The sequence below is a fragment of the Amblyomma americanum genome, chromosome 9, assembly GCF_052857255.1.
Source record: "Amblyomma americanum isolate KBUSLIRL-KWMA chromosome 9, ASM5285725v1, whole genome shotgun sequence".
Lineage (NCBI taxonomy): Eukaryota > Metazoa > Arthropoda > Arachnida > Ixodida > Ixodidae > Amblyomma > Amblyomma americanum.
In genome coordinates this window covers 137,714,838-137,737,745 of record NC_135505.1, presented here as the reverse complement: position 1 = coordinate 137,737,745, position 22,908 = coordinate 137,714,838, and the positions used below count along the sequence as shown (strand labels likewise).

The following is a 22,908-nucleotide window of genomic DNA, read 5'->3' as shown; positions in this document are numbered from 1 at the left end:
AGCGCGTGTGTTAGATTTTGAAGCCACATACGTTGCCATTAACATTAGATCCTTTTCAGAGACCAACCTTTACTCTCTGAGAGGATAAATGTAAATGGGATCACCAGCCACTGTGATTCCATGCGGGAACTAACTATTCGTCGTTAGTCCAATTTTGTCCGGTTTGGGCTTGCAGTATATTGAGACTTCCTTTACGGCATTCTGAATGACTTTTATCGCGCTAGCTGTGCAAGGAACGTTGGCCAGTCTGCAGAACTTGTCGTTCGCATGGGTGCACAGCAGGTGTGAATTCACCTTCCCCAGACAGTGCTACCTGCAAAAAGGCGATTGCAGCCACTGTCTGTCACGTGACAGGGTCATGCGGCCAGTTAAGCACAGCTGCAGAGCAAGGGCTCTGCGTTTAACTCACTTATTCCTCAGTAATATGATACTGAGGTTGAACTACGCCACCAATCAGTGCTTAAATTTGCACCTTCTTAGCTGTTCGTGTGAATTATTTTTTTTAATGTGAACTGAAGATTGAACGGTTTTGTGGTTAGAGTGATGAATTACACGCTGTCACACTTAAGCCCCGTCAGTGGTGTAGTTGGAGACAAGCTCAATCATGGGCCGGTGGAGAATGTCGGTGGCGTTGAAGCCAAATATGAAGTCCAGGTGACCGAATTCGGGGTCCGGAACCACGCGTCTGAACACGAGCACTTTTTGAAGCCGCTTGCAGAAGTCTTCCACGTCTTTGGGATCAGCGAAGATGTCACCAAGGCCTTGAAACACAGCGACTGGGACACGAATCTTCTCCAGTGGGTAAGCTGGAGGCGTTGCCTGGAAGGGACACAGTTTAGCCTTTTTGTTTAAGTAAAACCAAGCGATCATTTCTTTGATAATGCAGAAGGTATGCCTGGTTAGTGCTTCTGTGCATTTGTGAAAGCAGCCCACGACCAAACGAAACATGCTCACATGTAGCGATGCTCATTCTTGAGTTCTGGCAGAAGCCCCCGTTTAGAGTCGATTTGTAACAAGGGAATATTTTTTTGCGAAGACTTGCATATGGCATGAGATTGGAGTGTCAATATGCTATAGAAGATTGTGGAGGCTATCCGCATCCAGAAACCTGAGCAGGGTCAGGGTCTAAGTGTTGACCGTCAGCCAGAGGGTGAAGCCCACCTCCAAAGTAGCCGTTATACCAACACACCGGACTAACAGAGTTCCCAGTTCGGGTTGTTGAAAAGTTAGACCTTGCCCTGCCATCTTCTATTCTGTCATTTTTAGCACAATTTTTAGAGGGACTTCCCTGGAAAGGCGGTGGTCCCTAGAAAGCTGTTCAGCTCTCGTCTGTAGCCGTATGCCTGTTTCTATATCAATTTATTTATCAATTCGCTCTCACCCTACCATAATATTGCCGTCCCGGTTAGCACAGTTGGTAGAGCGACTGCTCCGGAGAAGCGGTGGTCCCGGGTTGGAAGCCCCGACCAGGACGAACTGTTCATTAACTGCGAAGTTTCTGAGAATCAAAGCTGTATAGCTTTCTTTTCAAGCAGTATGACTGCGTTTCGGTGGATGCCAATGAGTAATTTCTTTCTTATTACAAATCTGCTTAACCCTGGAGGATTCCCCTAAACATGTGACCAACGAGTGAAACAGATCGCGAAGCTAGGATGAAGGAAACAAGTGACATACACCTGTCTACAGCGCTCGAATTGCACTCCGGGGAGTATGCTTGTGTCACTTACCAGTGATCTACGGCAATAATTCTGTCCTTATGGTGCACGTACAGTCTTGGTGAAAAGTCTTAAGGCCACAGCGTTCAGCTGCAGCGAAATGAATGTTCCTAGAATGCTCCGTGTAGCGGAGCATTCAAAACACAAGTCAAGCAGGAAGCTTCTCTTCCGCAATGAAAAACTTTCTGCAGCATTTCAAGGTCATTCTATCCTTAATAATGCCATAACAGCTCTGTTATGCGGCTAAAGATAAAAGCCTTTGGCCTTACGGATTTTCCCTAAGGCTGCACATTCCCATGGATCGTGTTTAACTCATCGTCTCCTTAATAGGTGCACCAGGCCCGCCAGTTTGCGGCGAATGTTGTGAATACAAAAACAGAGTGCGCAATTCAAGCGCTTTAAACATGTGTGTGAACGCCTGTACGAACCAGTCCAAGTGAATGTTTCGTTAAGATAAAAGTCACAACGGCGGGCTGTGATATCATGCACGTAATTTGTGCTTCAATCATTTTACGTGTTTCTGCTCAGCGAAGCTCATGAATGGGCTACGAGGCACGCCCCAAAAGAGGGCGCTCAGTGTGTTTTTTGCTAGCCGCCCTTACAACAATTTCTTTGGACAGTCATAGACTGTCCATGTACTTTTGCCTATAAAGTTTATTGAATCTCTATAGAAAAACCCTAGAGCAGAGTCTATAGGCAATTCAAATCCTATAGACAGTCTATGACAATCTATTGATTTATGGCCATACACTTTTAGTAGAGTTTTGTCTATCGACAGTGTATAGACTATGAATAGACAAAAATAAATATCTATAGGAAGGCATTAGAGTCTATCAGAAATCTATAGACTTTCTAAAGACCATTTTTAAGGGGAATATTGTTGCGGAATATTGTTGCGCAGCCTGCCAATAGGGAGTTTTAGAATTGCGGGACCCAGTAGGTTAGGAGGATAAGGGAATACCGGAGCGTCAGTGCGCATGCACAGGGCAATAACCCGAGGGGCATCATTGTTTTACGCATGCGCACAGGAAGCCCACTATACTCTTGTCGCCCTAATCGGTAGGGTCTACCTATTATAAATCTCCGTAAAGGCGCCCGTGTGCTGTGCGATATCAGTGCACGTTAGAGATCTCCAGATGGTCGAAATTATTCCGGAACCCTCCACTACGGCACCTCTTTCCTCCTTTTTTCTTTCACTCCCTCCTTTACCCATTCTCTTACGGCGCGGTTCAGGTGTCCAACGATATATGAGACAGATACTGCGCCATTTACTTTCCCCCAAAACCAATTATTACTATTATTAAGAGGCAGCATGCACAGCTGGACCTGCACCGCCTCGCCCAATAAACCTGTGGCGTCGACGTAGTCGTTATTATAAATTCCGCTCCCACGCAGATTTCTAATGTTCTCTGTTAACCCTTTATGTTGCTTCGCTGCGCAACTTAGTAGAAAGAGTCCAAATGTCGTCTAAAAATGCCATCGCATTCGAACATATTAGCTCACTCGCTTACCGTGCCGTACTTGACTAAGTTTTCCACTGCCCCGTAGTCGAACCGAACAAGGTTTTTTCGCCTGAACACCTGAAAGCCAGACGTAAAGGGTTAGAGAGTGAGGGAGAGCGAAACGATGGCGGGAAGGTAAGGAAGGAAGAAAGGAACGAGAGATGGAAGGAAAAAATGAAACAGTGAAAGGAAAGAAAAAGAGAGAAGACAAGAAAACGAGACGACAGCGTTTCGAATGCATAAACAGCATATCATCACGTCCCGGGTTCGAACCCGACCGCGGCGGCTGCGTTTTTATGGAGGAAAAACGCTAAGGCGCCCGTGTGCTGTACGATGTCAGTGCACGTTAAAGATCCCTAGGTGGTCGAAATTATTCCGGAGCCCTCCACTACGACACCTCCTTCTTTCCTTCTTCTTTCACTCCCTCCCTTGTCCCTTCCCTTACGGCGCGGTTCAGCTGTCCAACGATATATGAGACAGATACTGCGCCATTTCCTTTCCCTGAAAACCAATTAAAAAATCATCACGCGCACTGAAATATGAGCTTTTCAATCGATAGCAGGTGCATTCATATGAAAGGCCGGACAGACTATTTTTCCAATCGAAAGTGTTATTTCACTCCGACGGTTTTTAGGCATGCTTTCGAAAAGCAACACACAGATGCCATAATTTTTTTTAACTCAAAATCATATTAGACTTACAGGTGTGGCAACGAAATGGTTCCTTGGCTTTCTACACCGGACACTTCTCAACACGCCTTGCCTCAGGCGTCAAACGTCTTGACCCCTTAATTATGCATGCCTCCCGTTTCCATTCCTCTCTTTCTATCCTCGAGAGAAGGAACGCCAATCATACAGCTTGCTGTAATGTTAAAGGGAACAGCGAGTTCGAACACTTGGCCTAATCTGTCCTCATTCCTGCACTAAATATAAAATGATAAGTGAGCATTGTTCATCCACAGGAAACTTCGTTAGGATAATGGAAGGCCGGTACCTACTCATGACAATAGAGCAATCACTGCTTTAATGCCAATAATCTACCCTTTTAGCACAACTGTACCTACACGTCAAAACTGTACGTCTGTACGTACGCCCCGCTGGCTTCGTGCCAGTTTGTAGTCTCACACCCGTCACCTGTACACTATAAGCCAGGAAGAACAAGTTCTATAGACTAGGCTTAGCCCTTTGAAGAGTGACTGCGTCGGCACAGCTGTTAGTCCCCAGGAAGGCAATCATTACTCTCTTGTATACAATATGACCGAAAATTGACATAAACCACAATTTTCTCTACATACCAACCGTTCATTGCGCTGACTATATTGAGAGCTTGCTCTCGCTTTAGACAAAATTTTTGCTTAGTGTTCAGACGGCAATAAATGATTTCATTTCATTTCATTTATTTCATCCTTAAAGGCCCGAAGGCATTACATAATGAGGGGCTTACAAATGGGTTTGTGTAAATGCACTCATGATGAAAACATAGGCACAATGAACTTAACACTCAAACTGTAAACACTAAAAAAAACACTAAAAAAGTAGGATCAAGCGGTTACAAAATGGTAAGCAAAAAAAGAAAAAAGAAAAATACAAAAGAAAAAAGCACAAAAATACAGGGAAAAAATGCAGGAAAAAGTACAGGGCAATTACAAGTTCACGTGTTCTGAAAATGACTAGTGAGTTTCGCGCGAAATGTTTTGCGATCGTTGCATGAAACTATGTCGTTTGACAGGGCATTCCAATGGGTTATTGCGTCAGGAAAAAAAGAACTGCTCATTGCTAAAGTACGGCTCTTGATGCTGGCCATGGGGTGGCTGTGGCTGATGTGACTGTTTCGGTCATTCTTATATGCTAAAAATGCAATCCTCGTGGCTATAGAACCAGTTAACGATAAATGTACACTCACCCACGTGCCACAAATTGTCAAACCAGAAACTATGATTTATGGCCGCATTTCAGGGCGCGAAAATATTTCCACCGCATGCAGCCGTATTTTGCATCTGTTAGTACAAACTGGCCCATTTCGCTATTCATTAAATTGGTAGCTGCGGCCGTGGAGTCAGCGTTCTTACTCAGCAAAGCTGTATGCAGGTACGGCGGCTATAGTTTTTATGAATTTGCAAACGAGAAATCAGCTTTATAATGGCTCGGGAAACGAATCCTTACTAAGAAAAAAAACTGTCTTCATGTTTTGACGTGCGCCGAAATATCCGTACTCAGCGTACCACTACCACTGCACGAGCGCAGGGCAGGGAGTAACAGTGCTGGATAGAACGGCAACGCGAAAGCATCGAGTTTACAACGTGCTACACCTCTGCTTACATATGCGTCTTGGGAAAGCGAATCTGAGACATTAAGGATATATAGCGGTCTTCGCTTAAAAGCGGTGCAATGCCAAATGTATGCGGCACAGTTTTACACCGTTTATCTAAACGCTACTAAAGACGTGAGTACAAGGGCGATACCATAATGCAAACAGATTTGAAATCGAAGCTATGGTCGGTTACAAGTTAAGTCTGCAGTGAAGATTCAACAATATTTATGACCGCCACAGTGGATTCGACTGCGACAAAAAAAAAAATACTCCGTTGCTGATGCCCTTGTCTCATAAGCAAGACGCTAATTATGAAGCGCAATTATAGACCTTCGCATTGAAGGGCGAAGGTGTCAGAGTGCCTCCTCTCTGGACTAGATGCTATCTACGCCTGCCCTCTGCACTGGTGCTCTCTGAAGGCAGATAGTATTGATCGGACAAGACGGCTATTTGACGAGATATGGAAGAGGCCTTTATTCTGCGGTGGACGCATTTATGTTAATGCTGATGACGATTAATCGGCTGAGTCAAGACTCAAGAAGGAACACCAGCGGCCTTTAGCATTTGAATTTTTCGCCGTTTCTCGGGACGGTTCCTCGAAGTTTTTTTTTCAGCGCTAAAAAAACGAGGACACAAAAAGAAATACACAAGACGGGCGCAGTCCTGTGTCTCGGTATATGCCTCTGATATCTTTTAATGCGCTAACACGGTAATAACTACTTCACCTTCGCACAGGGCGTAACTATGAGGTAAGTCCAAATCCGGTAGCAGGAACCCATATGTGTCAAATCTGCTCTCTGCGTCGAGGGCCATGCTACAACGAAATTCAATATAAAGCTCGCGCATGCACTCACCGGTTTCCAGGGCGATAAACACTTCCTTGCCAAAATTAAATTAGAACCTAAAAGCGAACTTTTAACCAGGTATATTAACAGATTACAAAATTCTTCGCGGCAAAAAAATAAGTGTGGTAGCGAACATACACTACTTAAGTAATTCAATCGCACGGAAGGACCTTGGTGACGTCATTTTACCTGAGCGTAGTGCAGAGCGTCCTGGCTCGAAGTGCCCACGGGCAGGTTCACGACATAGACGGGTACTCTAGTCTGGGTTCAGAGAAGAGCAAAATGTTATCAAGAACCGCGCATATTTTGAGTATCACAAGGGGGACAACTCTATGTACAACAAAAATAAACAAGTGACTACCTCATCAATCCTACAACACATTCCGCATACGCGCCTGGCTCCCGCCTTATATGAGTGTTTTATGGATGGATAGGCCGGCGTAGTATTAGCAGTAGTGAGTTATTATTGCAAAAAATGAAAAAAAAAAGGGAGAAATGATGTTGCAGGCGGCGTAACTGCAACCTATTATCACAGTACGTCACTTGGGGAAAAATGGAGCGCTGCCTTAGTGCGACCAAAGTTGAGCTTGGGTTCTCTATATCGTGCGAAGCATGTCCCCGCGTGACGGACACCATTAACTCCCCACACTCCACCCCCCCCCCCCCCCCCCCCCAACCGCTCTCCCTGACTGGTTATAGCAGCTAGCTGCTACTTTCGCACCTTCATCGCCGAAGTTCACCTCATTCAAAGGATGTGACTTCTTCTACGGAGTGCGCCAAAAAATTTTTTAACCAGGATTCCAGTTGAAAAAAAAAAACGCACATTCTCCCGAGAAGTGGCATGTGCTTGCTTGACAGCTGCTGCCATCTGTCGCTTGCGCCAGTCCCTAACATGAATACTGCGTTCGCGGAACAAGCTGTTCTTGTTACCTCTGCGCCACTGCGCCAGGAATGGTATGAAGACTCCCAGGGATCTATGAAAGTCGAGATTGATCAATTCTGCACCTAGTAACCCTGTCGCGTCACACACTCCAGTTTTTCTGGATGCTGATAAAGTCAGCCCTTTCTTATCACTCAGAGTTTTATAATACAAGTCCTGGGCGCGTGCATGGCGTTCTTTCCGTTTATAGCAATTTATTGAATTCGGTAGCCAACTTGCAAAGGCTCTAGCTATTATTCCGAAAGAATATAAACAAAATAGACAAATTTTCATTAAATGCAGCATAACGAATTCATGCCAAGAAGCTCTAAGAAGCCCGCAAGGGTTCCCAAAGAGCTGTTTAATCATGAAGAATATAGTCTGTATATCTCAACGGGGTGCTAAATGAACTGGATAACGCACGCTAATATACATAATTTTGTTAAAAACATTGCTCATGGCATCAAATGGGGTTGCCTAGGCTGATGCCGATTTGGTAGCTGCCTACTGCTATAATGAGTAGAGCTCTGCCTCTCGGAAATGAATTGCTTGTTAATAGTGCGTAAACCCCTGTCCTGTCCTTTCACGCGGTCGCTCCCCTCGGTACTTATTGCAATCCTCTTCCTGTCCCCTTATATCCGCCGGCCGCAGCTCGGGTGCTGAATGTATTGGCCGAGGCCAGCAACATCGTTTCCTTTCTTTTTGTATTTTTATTATTATTTTTTATTCTTGAGTTGGTATTTTTGTATTCTTTCGTTTTGTATTAATACCGTATTTGCTCAGAGCAGAGCGGCAGAAGCCGCTGTCTTGTATTCAATCAAAATTTGCATATTCTGCCATGCGCTAACATCTGAGATCCCCATCGACAGATTTAGCCACGACAGATAGACTCTGCTGTTCCTCGGCTTCGTTCTGAAAACCTGCCGGGCCAAAATTCATGCCAGGAGGTCCCCCTTGCCTCAGCTACCGCTCGAGGGCGAACGTGCATTGGAATCCAAAAAGAGTCTGTAAAAAAACAATTCTTACGCTGTTGTGTTGTTTCCGGTTAAAGCCGTAAATTATAGTGAATGGCAAGTAGCAGACATCACTAAACGGCCCCTCGCAAATGGTTGCGAGTAGCTTTTTCTGTGCCGGGCTCTGAACCAGGAGTGCGCCTTTGGTGATGAGGTCATTCACGGCCTGCGGGATTTGAAGACAAGTAATCCGTTATTCATGGACATTTCCACCTGCTGTGGCCACCAAGCAGGCCATATAGTGGAGGCCCGCCGTTACAAAAATTTCTTTAGACAGTCAATAGACTCTCCATCCATACACTTCTGTCTATAAAGTATATAGATTCTCTATAGACAAACAACAGGGAAATGTCTATAGAAAATACAAGTCCTACAGATAGTCTATAGAGAGTCTATAGATTTATGGTCATACACTTTTAGTAGGCTTTTCTCTATAGACTACCATTAGACAAAAAGAAATATCTATACCATTAGTGTCATTCTTTTTATGGGGCGCGGTTGTCCTCCTTCAGTGCATGCTTTTCCTCATCTATTATTAGTTGTGTCATTGTATTTTTGCTATTCAGTGTACTTTCGGCCAAACATGCAGAAGTTATTTTGTTCCCCCCCCCTCCCTATAATAACGCCTTCGGGCGTTGCATGTGTCTGTAATATATAAATAAAAAAGGCAACAGGCTCTTCAAGAAGTCGATAGACTATCTATAGACCATTTTTGCAAGGGCGGGTAGCGAAAATGCTCTCGCACTATCGGGAAGCGTAGCCATCACTCGATCGGCTTGTCTGGTACACAGCATGTGCTCACATTAAAACACACTGAGCCAAGAAAGCGTGTATATGTGTGTTTTAAAGCCAAATTACTGGTATTTACTGTCCTATAACAGATTATGTGCAGGGATCATCATATAATTCCCTAGGGCTAGCTTGTGTAGAGTATATCAGCCTTTTTTTCCTAGGACTCGAAAATCACGTACATATTGAAAAGAAAGCTAACTGCCTTTGATATCTTCACGCAATACTCTAAACTTTGCAACTCTCTATGACAGACGTATAACGCTACTAAGCTTTTCTTTATAGCAATACTTTAGTGCCGCTGCTTCCAGTAAGTCTGTATTGCAATAAATTTGTCGCCAATAAAAGCATACAACAGCCGTCATAAATTTATGACATCGGACTTTGGCGAACAAATCGAAGTGCGGAGGGTGCATTACTTGTGATTTAACAGTTTACTATGTAATCCGTATGCTGCGCGCTAGGGTGAATATTTCTACCCGGGCAGCATGCTAAGACGGCCGTGTACGAACTTTCAACTGCAGGTATGCATGCCTGTGAACACGAGTTGCACAAAATGAATATGATGATTCATGAATGATGATTTTGTGCTTTTTGACTGTCCTGTTTTTGTGAACACATAGTCACATAGCCTGACTATGTGCTTGCTTTTTTATTTTGTGTATGTAAAGATTTTCAACTGAATCTGCTCCTTTTTTTTCTGCGCATGTAACGATTTTGAACTGAGTCTGCCCCTGTTCCTTGTAACGGCTGCCTGGGCCTCGTCAAGCTGTATACCTAAAGCTTTTAGTCGAGGCAGCCAACCAGAATTTTCCTGGAAATAAATGGAATTGAAATCAATTGAAAATCATTCAGAACTCGATGTTTACCTTCACCTCCTCGGCCACTGGAATGAAGAGCCGGAATGGCGATGTGAAATAGGTCAAGTTTCCAACAGGAGCGTAGTTAACCAGAATGTTCACCTGAAACAATAGCGCAAGAATACAAGAGTGAAGAACTGCAGTGCAAGAATATAAGAGTGAAGAACTGCAGTGCAAGAATACAAGAGTGAAGAACTGCAGTGCAAGAATACAAGAGTGAAGAACTGCTGGCACTAAGAAGCTAAATAACGCACAGCAGACATTTTACCTCCTTTGTGTAGAATGTCCATATGCACGTATTTATTGTACTACTGTCTTCTTTTCTCTTTATTGGCAGAAAGTGGAAGTCAGGTCCTGGGCACGTGCTCAATGTCGCCCGGTCTCTTATACCCCATACCACAAGCCATGCTTTGTTAAAGAAACTACATCAGGCCAGGTGTGACAGAGGTCACAATTCATTCCCATTCGCACCGTCACTGGAACCATTCGTGATTAAACAAGAGGGTGAACGACGCCGCCTCAAGAGCACCCCGGTTCTTGGGTGTCCCGACACCATGTAAGAGCGGTAGGGATGAGCAAATTAATACCTCACCAGATAAAAGAGATCGAAGGTGGAAAAATGTGTCACCGTATGCACTGGTGAGAGGTTTAGTAGCATAGTGGCTTAGTAGAAGATGTAAATGGTTAATGGGCTTCCAGGTCTGAAAGCAGCAGTATGGGTTATGAGTCACGAAAGTGTGGAAAAAACACAAACAAAACGCACAAAAATCGGCTGCAGAATCCTATCTTCATGGCGCTCCTGAAAGGGGGAAACGTCTCTTTAATGGCGGCCACCTTGCGACCATTTGGCTAGGAGGTGTGCAGTGCACTCTCATGGCTCGCACCGGGCGATTGAGGGCGTCTCCGCGATGCGGGTGCTGGTGGTGATTCTGGCGAAAACATTTATTATACACAGGGGAGTTTGGGACACGCAGGTCCCTGCGCCCCCGCACGACCCCATTGCGCTCAAACGTTCATCTACCTAAGGTTTATGACGCGCGCAGCGCGGCCTGAGGCGGTGGCTTTCTTGGGCGGGTCCGCGGAGAGTAGCAGGGTCTCCCAAGCTTCCCAAGTGGAAAGATGCTCTGGACCCCGAGGTGGAGGGTACGCCGTGCAGAAGAAAAGGACATGGTCGAGGGTAGCTCTTGGGTGGTGGCTGAGTGTACGGAGGGGTTTGTGCGGATCTGGTGATAGCGTGAGCGCATGTAGGGGAAGGGTCGGGTGCGTGTTTGGAGCCGCCTCCAAAGTGTCTAATGGTAATTGTCGAGGACAGGGTGTGGTAGAAGGTAGAGCCGACGCTGGGCCTTGTAGGTCTGCGTCAGCTCACTGAACGAGTGCATGCGCTACCGCGAGAACCCCAGATGATGCGTCACAACTTTTTTAACTCCAGCATTTCGGCTAAAACGAAAGGACAGGCCGAACAGATCGTGAAAGAATTTTTGATTTTTTTTACAAATGCTCACGCAGCTTTTTATTCAACGTTAAATATAATCAGCAACTGCGCGCACCGTTTCTTTCTGCTGGAACTGCCACAAAGCTTTCCACATTGCTCACAAAATATAAAAAAACAAAAAATCTGCCGCCCCCTTTCAAAGAACTATAAAAGGAGAAGCGTTCAAACTTTCGCCGTTGGGCGAGGTGACTGAAGCATACATTGTCTTACTTATGGCATGTGCGAAATCTGGAAATTTTTGTTTGGAGCTTATGTTTTACAAATTCCAGATGTCCTTCGTAATGAATTCTAAGTTCGCGTTGTTAACGCTGCATAGCTCGATGTATAAATCTAACTCCACGAAGGCAGATAAAAAGGTAGAAACAGGACGGTACATTTCGGCCTGGTAGTGTCTACAGTTTTAAAAACAAATTTGTCACTTGCCTTGTCGTTGTATTCCGGTCGCATAGACAAGAAGATCAGTGACACCGTGGTTCCTTGCGACGTCACCAACATGCCTACTTTGGTGGAGCCCGTCTCCTTCAAGATTAGGTCGACCGTGGCTGGCAGGTCGTACCGGCCGATTTCGTCGAAACTGCGCTCGTGGACGTTAAAGGGCGCGTTAACCCACGCGAAAAATTTCAGACATCAAGGGCATGTTGTTGTTGTTGTCCACATACTATAGCACATGCCCACAAAGGGGGATTGGCCAAGAATTGGGGGGCAGAGAGAGTTTTTGAGGCAAATAATTCCTGGACGAAATTAAAATGAATGGTAAGGACGGAAGAAGTAAACAAAAAGGAACAACGAAATGAAACGCGAAATGCATAACGCACGCAGGAGATCGAAACTGATGTTTATAGCCGAGCAGTCAAATGATAATGATAATTGTAAAAATAAAAAATAATATTGAAAAAAAATAAAAATATTAACAAGGTAGCCGACTTGATTGTAATAAAATATTTTGGACGGCGGTAAAAACAGACTTGTGACTGTACCCAAGTATGATGGCTCCAAACGACAATATGACTGGGCTGCTCAAACAAAGGCCAAGCTGTAATAGTGGTTTCTCTAAAAGCTATCTTCTCATCATGGCGTATCGGCGACAAAACAACAAAAAATGGTCTATGGTTTCGTGCTCACCACAGAATACACAGATGGGATTAAGCGCCAACCCAGACCTGGGCAAATAATGTTTTAAGGGTGGGATCCGGCAGCGGAGCCTTGATAGAGATACCTCAACCTGCCGTGAATGGCATGATTGCCTGCTCCACGAATACCTCCGGTGCATGTAATCATCAGATCTTAAAAGAGATGCAGTTGTCATTCTTAACAAATTTTGTCCCCGGAACCTCGCTGCTGTAATGCACGCTGTAGCCGGAACGATAGGTAGCACGGGGCCATTTAGGGACGCCTTTGCCAGGCAGTCCGCAACTTCATTGGCTGTCGCACCGCTGTGACCTGGCACCCATATCATGTGAACAAGGCTCAAATGCGGAGGGAGTAAGGAATGGATGGTGTTTAAGATTGGCGAATCTACAGCCGAAGCAAGGGATGAACACGAAGAAAGAGAGTCTGTTATGAAAAGCACTGAAGAGAAAGCTGTCTCTAGTTTGCGAAGAGCAAGCACCACCGCCAGAAATAATAATAATAATAATTGGTTTTGGGGGGGAAAGGAAATGGCGCAGTATCTGTCTTATTTATCGTTGGACACCTGAACCGCGCCGTAAGGGAAGGGATAAAGGAGGGAGTGAAAGAAGAAAGGAAGAAAGAGGTGCCGTAGTGGAGGGCTCCGGAATAATTTCGACCACCTGGGGATCTTTAACGTGCACTGACATCGCACAGCACACGGGCGCCTTACCGTTTTTCCTCCATAAAAACGGTAAGGAGCTCCGCTTAGAAAATCAGGGTGTATTCGGGAAGTCACACAGAAAAAGAGCAATATAGAAGCGGGCAATATATTCCCACCCCTGCATTTTCATCACATTGAGAGGCGTCAGTAGCTATCGTTAAGCTAATAGGTTGGCTTTGGAAATGGTCTTCTAATAATCCATTTAAAATGCGGGATGGTAAATGCTTAGCATTTTTCGAGAAAATGTCATTAAAGACAATTTCTACAGAGTACCCACTGTTTTTTGTCGGAAGGATGTTATACAAAAGAACATTTAAAGGTTCAAGCAAATTTTGTACCATAACTACCTGCGGGGTATGAAATCTAGGCCAGTGGACTCCAAAAAAGGAAGTCGGCTGGCAACAAAATACAGACAAGGAGTGGTGTAAGTCTGATTCATATATCTTTAGGTACGTCTGAACAGTTAGGAATTGAAATCTAGATGATAAAGGGGGGAATACGGGCTTCAAGATAAAAGACGTTATTGTCCACACATTTAGGGAGGCCAAGGCGCAACCGAAGCAGCCACACCCCAAGCGTGAACCTTCACTTCGTCATCTTGTATTGTTGACCAAATTAGTGGAGAGTCAGCGTGATGCGAACTACGCTTAAAGACTTGTAGGCAAAGGATATAACGGACCACACCACTGTGCAGGCTATAGGCTGTTGTGCCTTAGCAAAATATCGCATCCTTGGAAGGAGAGAGGGCGGATGTACCACACAATATGGAATAAATCAAAGCCTAGACACGAACAATCGCTGCTGTCTTCCTTACGCGTTGGTGGTTTTCGCACTGTAAATACGGCTCAAAGAAGTAACCAACTTGCTTAAAAGCTCGTTTTACCGTTTTACCGAAGCCTATAGCACAATTGAGAAAACTTTTGGAGTAGAAAGAAAGCAAAGCGCCAATTTTTAAACCACAACTAAGAGAACTAGAATGTGAGCTTTGAATGAAGAAGCACAGGATGGGTGGTGGAAAGAACGCATTGCAGAGTGATATTCGCCCTTCAAGAGGAAACGATGAACTTGTGAATGATAAATCGAAGTGGCCTATATATGGCTGTAGCCCAGCTGTGTGGTGTCATACGAGAGTACAGTTTCAAATGACTGAGGCAGCCTCACGTATTAGATAGAAGGAAATTGTGGGTGTTTAAAAGGGAAGACTACTGCGTGTTTGGCACCGTTAAAAAAGCAGTCAAGGTTAAGACAGATGATTTAGAAAACCGGCCATCGCAACAGCTATAACCTTCCTGTGCTATCTGAGGGGGAAGAGAAGTTAGTGTCTGACTATTAACTAAAATCTGGCAAGTAATTAGACAAAAAGATCCCGTGTGCTAGAATGGAACGTTATCTTCCGTTACCAGAAGTCGCAAAGGAGGTCTCCAACCTGTTATATTAAAACGTTAAGATTTCCTTGAAAGAAAAAGACAAGATGTTTAAGAAAGCCTTGAAGCTAAAACATTAGAAATATGTACTCATGAAGACTCTTCCTTAAAAGTTCGCTTTATCTGCCGTAAACTTATCAATGAATCAGAATCTCTCCACCACAAAGGCTCATCAGTTCTTTTGCAATATGATCATGACATCATTAGCAATGTTCGCTATAAGTGAGTCCACCTGTCTAATTCTTCAGTTGAAAAAAAAACTCAGCAGAAAAGGGGCGTGTTTACAAAAACAAGGACTAGACAGGAACTTCGTCCTCTCTACTCTGTTTTATGTGAACGCGTCATTTTATGCTGTTTTTTTTCTTTCGTAACCACGCACCAACTGTCCCAACAAGCTACACTTCTTCAATACTAATTCTTTAGTCACAACAACTGCTAATACTGGCAGTCAGGCTCGTACCTCTTCGGTATCATCATCGCCTCCTGCTGCTCCATATTCCTCAAATATTTACCCTTCTCCAACAACTCCTCCACACTGACTCAGTTTCACTGAACACCTTACCCTGTTAAGTAATGCCAGAAGCCCAGCTAATAAATATCCAGATTCGCTTTCATTTACAAGGAATGCAGCGATTGTCCGGGCCCGTAGAGTATCTGTTACGGGTCCAAGTTGGACTTATTTTTGGAAATGTGGCGGAGAGATTGAAGGATGCTTCACTCCCGCCACCGGTTGGCCCGGTATTGCACTACCTCCGGGATCGGCCTTGTCTTTAGCGCGTCTTTACTGTCCTGTCTTTTTATCCCATCTTTCAACTCTCCTTCTATCTGCACGTGGTACCGATTGTGGCTCGGCTTGAGCCAGTGAGCAGGCCTGTGCACGTTCCTTCCTTTCTTCCTCGAAGCAACAGACAGACAGACCGATTTACAAGGAGAATAGAACTCGCCTCCATTTCCAGAACCTGGGGTCCTTCGTCGACAGTGTCACGTGATAGTTGGACTGAGGCACACCCCTGGTGTTGATTAACCACACGTCGAATCCGGCGTCAGCCAGGAGAAAGCCTGAAATATGGACAGGAATATTGAAATATTACTGGAAGTCACCCGCCGGGCAAGTTCTGTGCCTGTGGCTTTCATCGCGTAATGGGTCCAAGGTCGCGAAATTATAGCAACCGCCATGGCGGCCGCGTTTCAATGAAGGCGAAAAGATAAACCCACCATGTAATGTGTCATCTCAGGGTGCCTTCAAGAACCCCAAGAACAACTCTCAACGACGTTTCGCAAGTGTTGACGCGATAGCATTAAAGGCCCCGTTGTTCAGAAAACCGCTGCACCACTGCGCCAGGAAGGGTATGAGAACTCCAGGGGATACATGAATGGAAAGTAGAGAATGACCGTCTGCATATATATACATTAGCCCGCTACGCATTCGCGTCATGTCCTTAAGGCGGAGCTAGAGTCCCCTCCAATTTTTTTGTTGTGTTCTTGTCCGAGGTCTCGATTTCGGCACAAACACAGAGAAGCCGTGGCTTGAGTTTCCGTATCATGCGCTGCGCCTTGAATACGGAAGCTTGGACCGCCCATTCACTGACACGAACAATGTCATGCAAGACCAAATGTTTTTCACGAGACGAACATGTGGAGAGTCGGGCCGTAAAACGCCGTTTCCTGCAGCGGCATGAGCGCTTCTATCTTTTGCGCTGCCGGTGTAAATGCCAAAACAAGCCACCTTTTCCCGCTTTACTCTGTAGCCGGAGCAGGAGCCAGGTTAACCAGCAGGTGTTCAGCGTCCTGCACTGCACTCACACACAACATAACAGTCGCAACACTTAGAATGAACTGCAAACCCTACGTTCCACTCCGCCCACTGGCAACACCAGTCACTTTGCCGTCCGCTTGGTGCCTTTAGACGACAGCTAGCGCCACTGCGCGGACGCCCATGGCTGCGTGCAAAGCTCGCCGACAGCTTTAAGGCGAAGTGACAGGACTAGTAGAGATGTATTGAAGGAATCATTTTGCTGGCGCTTAGTGCGCACACGAGACAAAGAACACAAATACACAAAAGAACACAAATACACTGGACAGACGCTACCCAAGCAGCACATATAGTTGGCCCAATATTGGACATGGACTGTTTCACACTGCTCCGATGCAGAACCATCATTTGCCAATACATTTCCAATAATAGGCCAATTACCTGTGCTGTATGGGTAGTCTTCAACCGACATTTATTCGAAAAACATTCAATATAAGACATTTCAAAATGCTGATACACACGCGCAGTAGCAACGCCACGTTTCAGGAACATTTCTTTGCTTGATAGATTGACAGACGGGGTGCTGACGCATTTCGTACCTTCTTTATCAATGCACATAGCTTCGAAAATTTCGCGCTACGATTGCGTTTTTATTGTACCTAGAATACTTGTATCTTGAAAGATTGGTGTGCAAGGTACAGGGTCAGGGTCACCAGGATACCGTTCGATAAGACAGCGTTTGCAGTGCGCAGCGATTCCCTCCCGCCGATATGGATTCCGTTCCGAGGAATCTCGCTGCGCACTGCAAACACTGTCTTATCGAACGGTACCATGGCGACCCTGACTCTGTACCTTACACACCAATCTTTCAAGATACAAGCATTCTAGGTACAATAAATACGCAATCTGAAGGTGCAATTTTCGAAGCTATGTGCATTGATAAAGAAGGTTCGAAATCTGTCAGCACCCCGTCTGTCAATCTATCAAGAAAAGAAATGTTCCTGAAACGTCGCGTGGCTACTGCGCGTGTGTAGGTGTCAGCATTTTGAGATGTCTTATATTGAATGTTTTTCAAATAAACGGCCATTGAAGACTAGCAAAATGATTTCAAACGCCTTCCAACTAGCCCAAGTTTCCGCCTTAATTAGAATTGAAGGACTCTGGTGATATTTTACGCATCATTACACGGAAGAAAAAGCGACCAAAATTTGGTGTCTGTACAGTTGTGTCCCAACGCGTCCACTCTGAACTTACATGCCCCTTATATAACATATGTCATATGTTATATGACATGGTATATATTGTTCAGAAATCAAAACAAGTTGCTTGTTTGAATAGGTTACTTATCGAATTTCTCTCTTCATTCTACCAGTGTTTAAAAAGTCGACTATTTAGAGAAGAGTAATGACGTAATACTGGAACTTCATAAGTTTTACCCGTTTCCTCTGTCTTTGTATTAGCGCCGGTCTTTGCATTATACAAGTTAAATGCTGTAAATGAAATTCCAATAAACAGTCAGCTCATTCTCTCGCGCTTTAGTTGTTAGTGTCTCAACGTCACTTTCCACTTTGTCTAAAAGTGATCTAATACTAACAAGACATTCTTTCATTCTTTCATGTTTGCAATATATGTAGACAGACACTACTCGAACACTGACAGACGTCCCTCAGTACAGCTCCTCCAGCCAATGGCGTCGACGGATTGTCATGTCGTCACGGTTGATCTGTGACCAATCCCCTTGCAGCTGTCAGCCATCCAATGGTGCCACGCTAGCTGGCGCAAGGTGATTTAACAACTACGTCATGACAATCGGTTTACGCCATTGGCTGGAGAGCTTTTGAGGGACTTTTGCGTTTCGTGAGTTGTATCGGTCAATAGCAACGCCGGCATGTAAACTTGCCTGGGCTCTGCCATGGTTGGTTGGCCGTCCACGTGGCGGCGTTGCAGAGCAGTCCGTGCACAAGCAACATCGGCGACCTCTTAGTCGCGGATCCGTTTGCCGGCTGTCGCGGTAGTATTCTGTCCACTTCCAGGATGTAGCCGTCTTCCGTGGTGACTTTGTGCACTTCGACCTCGTAGCCGAAACTGCGCATGAGACCGGCCTGTGGAAAAAGGAATTGGTTGCTTTGAATGTTGTTGAGTCTCCGAATATTTCATATTTTGAATAGCGAATTGAATTACCTCATATTCGACTTGCAGAACGCAAATAGGGCATGCACAAAATTATTCGAAAAAAAGGGATTCTCCATAACATATGACCAACTCTGTTCACACTTCGAGTTATTGATCAATTCGTTCTCGCCCTACCATAAGCTTGCCGTCTCTGTTAGCTCTGTTGGTAGAGCGACTGCTCCGGTGAAGCGGTGGTCCCGGGTTCGAACCCCGGACGAGGACAATTTAACAGCTAATTTTCTGAAAAATCTCTATAGATTTCATTTGTAGCCGTTTAGCTGCGCTAAGGTGGATGCCACTAAGTAATTACTCCCTTACTACAAATCATATACGTTGTGAAGTTTGGGCTCGCAGTAGTTGTATCCAGCGGATGTATCAAAAACAGGGCCGTTCCAACCCCTCAAAGCATGTTGCCGCGATCGCTATGCAAGGGAGGGAAGATTGACGGTCGGGACGCGATGTGCGACAGCTTTCATTATGAGAGAGAGGGAGAGGGTTTATTGATAGAAAAGGCAGAGAGGTTGGCCTGAAAAATAAATATCTGGCCTGCTACTCTGCTCTGGGGGACGGGAAGAGGAGATAAAAGAAGGTCACGATGGGGGACGATGATGATGGGAGGAGGCAGATGAAAAACTACTTTAAAAAACAAGGCACACTTTCTGACATCACAAACGCGAGACAAGGTCCGTGTCGCTCAAAAAGCGTGAGAGCGCTCGCGTTGCCTTTACAGTTATAAAACTATCTGGCCAAGCGCCGAGGATCAAATCCTTTCATACATACGCCCTTCGATGTTGGGCTGCACGGGAGGTTTCAGCTGCAGGGTTAACCTCGATGCCCTATCTTCTAAGCCTTGACATATAACTATCATCCCTCTCATGAACTTAAATGTGGAGCTAATTCGCTGTCGTCACCAAAAATATTAATGTTCCCACACGTGTGACATGACAGTCGTAGAGTTAACGTATACTGACGACGTGTTTCGAACCCCCTAGTCGAGATCAGTGTTGCGTGTTTCTACAGCTGCAGCATGCACGAGTTATAGCGCGGGTGGCAGCGCTTCACTGTTTCGCATGAATATTCGGTTTGTACAAATATCCGCACAAGTACAAATAATTATAAACAAAATATTCAATTGCTATGCTCGATTCTGTTCATTTACTATTCGATTCAAAACCTATTCTGTACTTATTCACGCTATTCTTCTTCGATTCGATAGCAGGATGATACTATTCGAACTATTCGTATTCGAATCTGTCTCGAAAAAGTACGGTCGGCACACGCCTCAATTGCGATCATAGTGTATCTTGTTTTTAACTGAGAAATTGCGCACAAGAATCAAGGATAGTAGTTGGGACTGTAGTTTCGGACTAATTGGTAAAATATAATAACGGTGCACCTCTATACTTTTGCTCCTGCTTTGACGTAAAGTTCCCTCTGAGCAATCCGTCCGTCATTAAACTAAAGCAGTGACTTTACAAACACGTATATTCGTTCTTCATGCTCTCGAGTGCAGCCGCAATGGGCTTTCACATATTAAGCCGGAGACACAACTTTTCTGCCTTATACATAGCGAGCTACAAAGCTTCTATACAGGGTGTTTCACCTAAGACTTTACACAATTTCTTAAATGTAGGCTATTTGAATTAGAAGAGCGCTTTTTCGTCCATAGCATTTTCAGCGATGCAGTACATCTGGATATAGGTAATACATGCCAACCAGCGGGTTGGTTAAATAATATTGAATAGTTAACTTGCTGACTATTACTGTTAAGCTACTTAATTATAGACGCGCAACCGCGGCGGCTCAGTAGTTATGGCGCTCGGCTACTGTCCGGAAAACGCGGATTCGATCCCGGCCGGGGCGGTCGCATTTCGATGGAGGTGAAATTCTAGAGGCCCGTGTACTGCACGATGTCAGTGCATGCTAGATAACCCCAGGTAGTCGAAATTTCCGGAGCCCTTAACTACTGCGTTGGTCATAGCCTGAGTTGCTTTCGGACGTTAAACCCCAATATACCGAACCAATTATTCAAAGGCGTTTAGCACACCGTAATATCGTTAGCTGTTTTTTAGGATTTCGAAACTGCGGTTACCCTATGGAGCCAAAATACATGCGCTTTCGAGAAGCTTGCAGGCAAAGCAACCTCTCCAGTGCACGTAACTCGTCGAGGTAGCCAAAATTTGTTGTACCCTGTTTTTTGTTTTGTTATACCCCTTATACCCTCCTCAATTTTTTGTTACACAAGCATCGTATTGCCTACGTTCTAATTAAGGTAAAGTGAAAAGTTCATATTCGCTGAAAGCGCTAATGAAGTTCTCTTTTGTGAACTTACTTTCTAAGTCTTGCACAACTTTGATAACAGTCGGTTCGTAGTGTAGGAAAACATGAACATCGTCAAGTAAATAAAATTCATCGATGGTGTTACAAACGAGAACCTGGAAAACATCAGGACTTTACATAAACGTGCCCAGTGGCCATCAGTGCCCGAAAAAGCTTCTGTTTCCACGCTTCTACGCCAGTCAGCGCCCGTGTGTCGGTTGTTCTCCTGTCCCGCTTATTTGCGCCGTGTTAATTCTTTCACAATGTTAACGCTTGCAAAAATGGTCTATAACCATTCTATAGACTTTATATTGACTCTATTTCATTCCGACAGATATTTCCTTTTTTCTATTTATAGCCCATAGAGTGTCTCTAGACAAAAGTCAAATGAAGTGTACGCTCATAAATCTCTGGATTGTCTCAGAACTGTTTATAGGATTTGTAATGTCTATGGAATAGTCTGTAGATTTTTTCTACAGAAAGTCTATAAACATTTAGGACAAAACGGCCTGAAGATATTTTTGTAAGGGAAGCCAACAAGATTCCCAGCAGCGTACTTTGACGCAGTTCTTGGTAATTTAATTCAGCTTTTCCTCTGTCATGCTGTACTTTTCGTTTATTAATCTTCGACACAGCTACGAAATGCTGCTACCAAAAACACGGGAAGACTAGTGACTATTATGCCACAGTTTTCGTCGTTTTGTGAGATTATTGACGATCTAAGTATTGATCGTTGACAGCACAAAGTCTTTATGAAATTTTGATCAGACGCTTGCTAGAATCCTCAACCCGCCTCTATAGACAGGGCCCCACCGCGGTGGCTCAGTGGTTAGGGCGCTCGACTACTGATCCGGAGCTCCCGGGTTCGATCCCGACCGCGGCGGCTGCGTTTTTATGGAGGAAAAACGCTAAGGCGCCCGTGTGCTGTGCGATGTCAGTGCACGTTTAAGATCCCCAGGTGGTCGAAATTATTCCGGAGCCCTCCACTACGGCACCTATTCTTCCTTTCTTCTTTCACTCCCTCCTTATCCCTTCCCTTACGGCGCGGTTCAGGTGTCCAACGATATATGAGACAGATACTGCGCCATTTCCTTTCCCCAAAAAAAACCAACTATTATCTATAGACAGAGAGGGTCGTCGCTTATTTTATTTCACACAAAATTTTGATTTACTGTGCTGTGGAAATAAATGAAGTTCTGGATCTGTCGCTCACTTTGTGTAAGGTAAGATACGATTCCGAGAAGATGTCACCAGTCTTCCAGAAAACAAAACGATATCGTTCCATGTAACTGCGTTCAAACTGCTGCAGGAAGAGTCCATAAGTTGAGTATAAAATAGATACGTTTTAACAAAGATGACCGTATCTACATACCGGGTCCTGCATGGCGTCTTCATAAACATCGGAGGCTGCCGACCCTGTCATCGCCAGCGGTATCAGCAAAGCAAGCGTTCGCAGCCAGAACGCTATCATCAAAGCCGGAATCATGTTACTCTGCTACAGGCAAGACGCGCGTCCTCTTTTGAATTTTTTTTCGACACTAATTTTAGAACAATGGGCCAATGATTGTATCGATGCAGCTCTATACTGAAACGGAGCAACCACAAGCTGAGGGCGTTTTAAATGCGCCTCTGCTCAGGCAGACGTTATGATCGGGCCGTCACTTAATATACGGGAAATATAGGGGCTTCGGCCACTCTGACAACGCCACACAACACCTGCAAACACAACACCAACGGCCCGAGCGTCATGAGCAGTAGGCCAAGGCGGATCCCGCACACATGCGCCCTCTTGCGGGCGCAGCAGGCGGTGCGGGTCATCTCTTTCTATCTATCGCTGCTGAGAGGTGCAACAGTTGAGTGCAGCATTTTAAAGGCTACGAGGCTACGAGTACGCTGGTATCTCTCAGGAGGCAAAGGCAGTATCGTGTCGCCAGTTACAAATGTTTTTACGTCAGTGATTCCGT

The 22,908-nt window shown here is 45.0% G+C and overlaps 1 protein-coding gene across 1 annotated transcript; it reads right to left on the bottom strand.

Annotated features, from left to right (window-relative positions):
- Positions 1-506: 506 nt before the first annotated feature.
- LOC144104551 (lysosomal acid lipase/cholesteryl ester hydrolase-like) lies at positions 507-22,652 on the bottom strand. Its single transcript, XM_077637638.1, has 9 exons — positions 22,317-22,652; positions 18,354-18,555; positions 15,645-15,759; positions 11,869-12,019; positions 9,963-10,055; positions 8,318-8,470; positions 6,562-6,633; positions 3,227-3,295; positions 507-819 (listed from the first exon to the last, which is right to left on the bottom strand). Exons 1-9 carry the CDS (start codon positions 22,428-22,430, stop codon positions 565-567), a joined length of 1,224 nt encoding a protein of 407 aa, XP_077493764.1. The 5' UTR covers positions 22,431-22,652; the 3' UTR covers positions 507-564.
- Positions 22,653-22,908: the final 256 nt, after the last annotated feature.